The sequence below is a fragment of the Miscanthus floridulus genome, unplaced genomic scaffold (assembly GCF_019320115.1).
Source record: "Miscanthus floridulus cultivar M001 unplaced genomic scaffold, ASM1932011v1 fs_12_1_2, whole genome shotgun sequence".
NCBI lineage: Eukaryota > Viridiplantae > Streptophyta > Magnoliopsida > Poales > Poaceae > Miscanthus > Miscanthus floridulus.
Genome location: NW_027096232.1, coordinates 54602 through 61469, shown reverse-complemented (window position 1 = coordinate 61469; position 6868 = coordinate 54602). Strand labels below are relative to the sequence as shown.

Genomic DNA, 6868 nt, shown 5'->3' with positions numbered 1-6868 from the left:
GATTGGTGGCTACTACATTTTTTTTTTGGGCAATTTTTTATTTGACCCGAGTTTAAAGTTGTCTTCCTTCCTTGGCCCTAAAACAAAATTCCTTACCTATTTGGCCTCACTTGAAGTTTCGTTTTCCAATCTGGCCTTACCGTCATCTCCCATCTCTAACACCGTTAAGTGGCACATGAAATGACCAAAGTGGCCCTGAAACATTATGAGAAACCAAAGGTCACGCAGGCAGCATAACAACATAATTTTGAGCACTTTGAATCCAATTTTTATAACATAAAAAATTGTGTTATGAAAATTGGATTCAAGTGCTCAAAATTATGTTGCTATGTTGCCTGGGTGACCTTTGGTTTCTCATAATGTCTCAGGGGCAGTTTGGCCATTTCATGTGCCACTTAACGGTGTTAGAGGCGGGATATGACGGTAAAGCCAGATTGGAAAATGAAACTTTGAGTGAGGCCAAATAGGTAAGAAATTTTGTTTGAGGGCCAAGGAAGAAAGGCAACTTTAAACCAGGGCCAAATAAGAAATTTTCTCATTTTTTTTATTGCCTTGTTCTATTGCAGTGTCCCCTTAAGCTGTAGCAGTAAGATGTCCCTCAGCAAGACCGTGCAATTCCGAGTGGAATTGCATACTAAATTCGTCAGCTGAGGTTTTCTAGTTTTTTCTGCGGGCCAGAGAACAGCTTAACATATCTGAAGAATCATCATAAGAAAATCAAATGAGGGCATCAGTAGCTAGTGCTTATCTTTTCTTGCCTTTGTTGTTTAAAGATGAATTTTTGGCTGCTTAGGTATGTTCATTATTACGACACTTGTCAAATGGTTGTTCTGCTATGATTAACTGTTGTGTTATTTCTGACAACTGTAGGTTTCCTACTTCCTCCTTCATGTAGGAACCTAATATATTTTATGTCGCTGAAGAGTAGAATAACTATTTGGACCGTTATTCTAGTTACACTATAGTCAACTGAATACCTCATTTTGTTGGTATATATTTTTATTAATACTACTAGAATTTTTTTTACCTAATATCGGGCTATATAGAATTATAGATAAACAGCTTTAAATGACTTTTTAACTTTCAGAGATTATGTGAAATTTAACTTGGGCAAAATGACCATATGCTGCACAATTTTACCTAGGGGTGTCCTGTTTCTTTATTCTATATGAGATTCCCATCCTAACTATTAGTACATGTTTAAACCAAATAATAGAAACTGGAATGCTAAAAGACCATAATGTACTCAAGAAGACCAGCACTGTTTCTGGCAATACAAGCAATGTGTTCTGTTCCTTTATTGAGGGCTTTGATATCAAATTCATAGCTTCAGAATTAATTTATTGAGTAACTATTTGAAGCGTATTGGCACCTCTTTCAAGTACAAAGCAAAAACTCCATATCAAAGATGCGCTTCAGATCCATCGAACAGTTACTTAGGAGGAACAGCAAAACCAAAATTTCTCGCAATATTGTTGACGGTGTCCATGACCAGAAGGAAGAGCAGTTAGTGCAATCCTTGAGGGAGTTACTTCTTGCAAGCAACCAGCTCCCAGATAAGTTTGATGACTACTATGTCCTTCTACGGTATGCCCATTTTATTTATTTTCTGGAAAATTATGTTATATATTGTTCTTACGCTGACATAATCCATCCAGTAACAGGGTAGGAGATGTTTTATTCTTCGATAGTTCTAGGATGCCTGTTTCCTTCCAGTTTTGCACTGAAGAGATCATGACCTCATTGCTCTCTCATCTTGCAGCTTTCTTAGAATGAGAGGCTTCAACATCTTAAAAGCAAAAGAGATGTTCTTAAATATGTTAAAATGGCGTGAAGATTGTTCTGTTGATGCCATCGCAAACGTATGTGTTTTTATTGTGTGTTACATTTCTTTTATCTCTAGTTTGTTACAAGAATTTATGCTTACAGTTATCTTGGAACTTTGCTCTATCTGTACCGTAAACGTCGTATGTTAGAATAATATATATGTACTTTTATTGCAATATCGAGCTTATGGCTGTGGCACTGTGCATATCAGCTTAGCTGGAATTTTATTATGGATAAAGCTTCCTTCATCTAAAAAATGAAATATCAAGCTTAAATGTCTGTTTCTATGCTACAGGATTTTAAATTTGAGGAGTATGATGCTGTGAAAAGATGCTATCCTCATGGATTTCATGGAGTTGACAGATTTGGCAGGCCTCTATATATCGAACGGGTTGGCTTGGTGGATCTCAGTAAGCTCATGCAAGTGACTAGTATTGATCGATATGTAAAATATCATATATCAGAACAAGAAAAAACTATATCTTTGAGATATCCTGTTTGCTCACTTGTGGCTAAAAGGCACATAGCCTCGACAACAGCCATATTCGATGTGAAAGGACTGGTGCGTCAAAGCTAAATGAAGCACTTCCCTTTAATGTTTCATATATTCCAGTTTATAAGAAAATAGTTGCCTAAATGTTCAGCCATTCTTCATTCTCTAATACTGTGACCCAAGTTTCATGTTAGAAGCAGGTAGTATTAGAGAATAGAGATGTTTTGACTTATTACTGTCTTGTAAGTTTTACAGGGCTTTGCTCACATTTCATTTTATGTCTAGACATGTGTTCCACGTACATGAAACTAATACATATCTACCTGGAACTATCAGACATTTTATATGTTAGTTTTTAAGTTCCCTATCTGGCATATAATGAAGTTATTTGACTATCTGTACGCAATCATATATTTTTTCTTGGCTGCCGTTATTCAGGGGTTGAATAACTTTTCAAAATCTGCAAGAGAGATGTTCGCAGAGATCCAAAAGATCGATAGCAATTACTATCCAGAGGTTTGTCTTGGTTATGTCCATGATCGAACATCTAATGTGGCTTTTGCCCTAGCCACAGTCTGCTCATACGTATCTTGCTTCTTGCTACAGACATTAAATCAACTTTATATAATTAATGCTGGAACTGGATTTAGAGCACTGTGGAAAGTATTGAAAGCATTCATGGAGGCAAGAACGTTAGCAAAGGTTCAGGTAGCATATCTTTTTGTTTGCACTATTATTGTTTGACAAAATAGAGTGAATGCTTACCTCTATGTTACTTGTTAGGTTCTTGGGACCAATTACCTTAACACAGTATTAGAAGCTGTTGACCAAAGGTAAAAGTGCATCAAGTCATGTGCAACGTTTGCATCTTTAGCTGCTTGAATGATTGCTCCTTCTGCAGCAATTTACCAGACTTTTTAGGCGGAACATGCACTTGTCCAACAGGAGGATGCTTGCTCCAAGATAAAGGACCCTGGACTGACCCAGAAATGGTTCGTGCTTCTAAGGTAAGGTATGTTTCTTTAATAGGTCATTTGAAATTTTCTGGGAAGCTGAAATAAAAATAAAAATAAAAATTGTTGGGAGTGATGGAATCTATTTGTGATTCTTAGGAAGCATTTGGTAAAGGTCAGAAGTCTTTCAATGAATTGACTGCCACAGTTGCCTGTGAAAGCTTTAGAGGTTGTCAGGTATTATGGTATATATTGTTCTTATTGTTCTTTGCACTTTAACTTCAACAGTTAAGCCTTTATCAGCATAGGCCTATTCCTATAGGGTGGTTGTAATATTGGTGTGTGGTCATCAGCCATTGATATGAGTGTATCAAGCCTTTTGAAGTGTTAAACACTCAGCACCATCTCAACCATGATTTTCAGTTTATAAGCCTGATTGAGCATCCGTTGACCTAGTTTATAGAAAGAGGCCCCATTGTCACATTTTTTTTTCTCAAACACACAAGAGAATTGCGCATCATTTCATTGAGAGAAATTGTCAAATCTATGATCTTCCTTTCCTCTAATATGATCCCATCTTCCCTACTGCCCTTGCTCACCTCTCCACTGACTTCTTTTTCCTATCCCTCTTTAACTTTTTTTCTCGAACACGCAGGAGAGCTGCATATCATTATATTAAGAAGAAAAAGGGGTAATGCAACCACAAACAAACATAAACACCAACACCAACACACACTACACACGCCACTCTAATATTTTGTGATTACAAGCACGCCTGTTAGAACTGAGACAAGCGACCGACACTCCCAGACACCAACCTACTACTCTTCATGAGCTGGACCAGTCAAAGAAGAGAGGCTCCGCGCGCCTGCTACCTATCCCTCTCTATGCTTTCCACCACTTGGTTTTCTTTTCTGAAGAGATATAATTATCACACAACTTGTGTGCATGCACACCTTGCCTTACCAGAAAATTATAGTCTGAGAGAAAATAATCATTACATTGTATCTACCTGTTTATTTCCTTTCCGTTGCTTAGTGCCATGCCCAAATGAAGTTGGCTCTCCTGTCTTCTAGTTCTCCGTCATTTTCCTTGCCAAAGAATCATCATGGATTCTTGATTCTTCGTATTTTGTTTGCAGGAGCCTTCCACAAAACAAGTAGATTCCACTTCTCGTAAGAAAAGAACTCTTGGCATGTTGTTAAAAGATGACCAGGTCTTATTTGTGTCATCTTCTTTATTTTCTAATTTCATTTCTATCCCAGTGGAGTTTCACTTCATATCAGGGAAAAACATGTGCCAGTAAATAATTTTAAGTTTCACAAGGCAGCAAGTAAAGAAAAATACGTCTATGCCAGTTCAGCCAGTATTCCTTGTTTTATGCACGAAAAGTCGCATTAATACTGAATTCTCTATGGGACAGGTTGGAATTGATACAGGTGAAAATATTCTGCGGAAACTAGTCGATGAACAGATCTCGGAGAAGATCCGAGAACTTGAACACTGCGCTGCTCAGAGTAATGAGGTGAGCAAAGGAACCCAAATTCAAGAAATTGCAGCCAAGAAAATATTCTACGTAGCAACTGAATGTAGTTTCTTTGTAATTCAGACCCTGCAGACACTAATATGTAAGCAACAAGAACTCACTGGCCACATCGAACAGCTGAGGAAAATCCTTCAGTGAGAATGGCACCCCTCCTAGTTCATTCATTCCTTTAGTTGCTGTCTTGCATAGCATTCAGCATCCCAAACTAAGAAGATAATCTCTCTACTTTTCTTTTATTTTTCAAAAAAAAATTACAGGGATGGCATGGGTGCAGATATGAAAGGCGACACACAAGACACAAAACTCAAAGTAAATTAGTGCTTGCCGAAGGTGGAGAAAGTCAGAAGGGACAAGAAACGAAGCCATCGTTGTAATGTAATAAAGAAAAAAATATGCACCTTAGATAGTTTTCTGTGATGAATCTTTAAGACTTTAACCCCTATGAGCTGTTAAAACACTCAGTTGTGAATGTCATAGTATACTGTACACCATGATTATTCTCGCAAAGCTGTCCAACGTCCTCTCAGTAGTCCTGTACCATTGTTAAATAAATATTACTCATGTCATTTACCGTCATCCAGGTTTCATGAGTAAAGTTGTCTCTTACCGAGATTAGATTCAAGTCACACATCTTCAAATCACTCAGTACTTTGAGGTTTCATATGCACTGGAGCTAAACCGCAAGGGGCTTCCAAACAAAAAAATGGCATTCCCCTGTTTTTTTTAAGAGCCGATGATTTGTTGTGCTTGCGCTTTTTTAAAAGAAACTACAACATCCCTATATGTACTCGCTCATTACAAAATAGAAGAAATTGTTTGTTTAGTTTGGGCAAGGCTTTAACCAAATTAATATACTAATATGTCAATTATGTGATGCAAAATCATAATCACAAGTAACACGAATCTAGGAAGGTTAGTTTGTATCAAGACAAGAAAATGAGGTATTGATAAAGCAATTGTTGGTCAAAGGCTAGTCATAACCAAAGGGATTATACTTCCGTCTTGAGGCATAGGAGTATACATTATAAATCTTTTATATATATATATATATATATATATATATATATATATATATATATATATATATATATATATATATATATATATATATATATATATATATATATATGTTAATGTGTGGCGTAGAAAAGACAAGGGAAAGCTTGTTTACACAAATAGTAAAGCCTTAACTAGTGTTTCTCTACTACAAATCCACATATGAGTTATTATACAACGACGACAACAACAAAGCCTTTAAGTCCCAAATAAGTTGGGGTAGGCTAGAGTTGAAACCCAACAGAAACAATCAAGGTTCAGGCACGTGAATAGCTGTCTTCTAAGCACCCCTATCTAAGGCTAAGTCTTTGGGTATATTCCATCCTTTCAAGTCTCCTTTTATTGCCTCTATCCAAGTTAACTTCGGTCTTCCTCTACCTCTCTTCACGTTACTATCCTGACTTAGGATTCCACTACGCACCGGTGCATCTGGAGGTCTCCGTTGCACATGTCCAAACTATTTCAACCGGTGTTGGACAAGCTTTTCTTCAATTGGCGCTACCCCTAATCTCTCACGTATATCATCGTTCCGAACTCGATTCCTTCTTGTATGACCGCAAATCCAACGCAACATACGTATTTCCGTGACACTTAGCTGTTGAATATGTCGTCTTTTCGTAGGCCAATATTCTGCACCATACAACATAGCAGGTCTAATCGCCGTCCTATAAAACTTGCCTTTTAGCTTCTGTGTTACCCTTTTGTCACATAGGACACTAGACGCTTGCCGCCACTTCATCCACCCTGCTTTGATTCTATGGCTAACATCTTCATCAATATCCCCGTCCCTCTGTAGCATTGATCCTAAATATCAAAAGGTATCCTTCCTAGGCACTACTTGACCTTCCAAACTAACATCTTCCTCCTCCCGAGTAGTAGTGCCGAAGTCACATCTCATATACTCAATTTTAGTTCTACACTCCTGTCCGGCTTTCATCAACTAGCACTACATCGTCCGCGAAAAGCATACACCAAGGGATGTCCCCTTGTATG

At 37.6% G+C, this 6868-nt stretch overlaps 1 protein-coding gene across 4 annotated transcripts; it reads left to right on the top strand.

The window, feature by feature from the left end:
- Positions 1-306: 306 nt before the first annotated feature.
- Positions 307-5407, top strand: LOC136530430 (phosphatidylinositol/phosphatidylcholine transfer protein SFH11-like). Of its 4 annotated transcripts, XM_066523170.1 has the most exons (13): positions 307-793; positions 1362-1587; positions 1763-1862; positions 2123-2389; positions 2759-2836; positions 2927-3028; positions 3104-3153; positions 3222-3327; positions 3433-3510; positions 4415-4489; positions 4697-4798; positions 4883-4953; positions 5077-5403. In XM_066523170.1, exons 2-13 carry the CDS (start codon positions 1409-1411, stop codon positions 5135-5137), a joined length of 1269 nt encoding a protein of 422 aa, XP_066379267.1. In that variant the 5' UTR covers positions 307-793; positions 1362-1408; the 3' UTR covers positions 5138-5403. The 4 variants fall into 4 exon arrangements, with proteins under 4 accessions (XP_066379267.1, XP_066379270.1, XP_066379268.1 ...); XM_066523173.1 differs by having other exon boundaries at positions 307-1587; positions 2123-2218; positions 5077-5407; XM_066523171.1 differs by having other exon boundaries at positions 307-1587; positions 2927-3022; positions 5077-5405.
- Positions 5408-6868: the final 1461 nt, after the last annotated feature.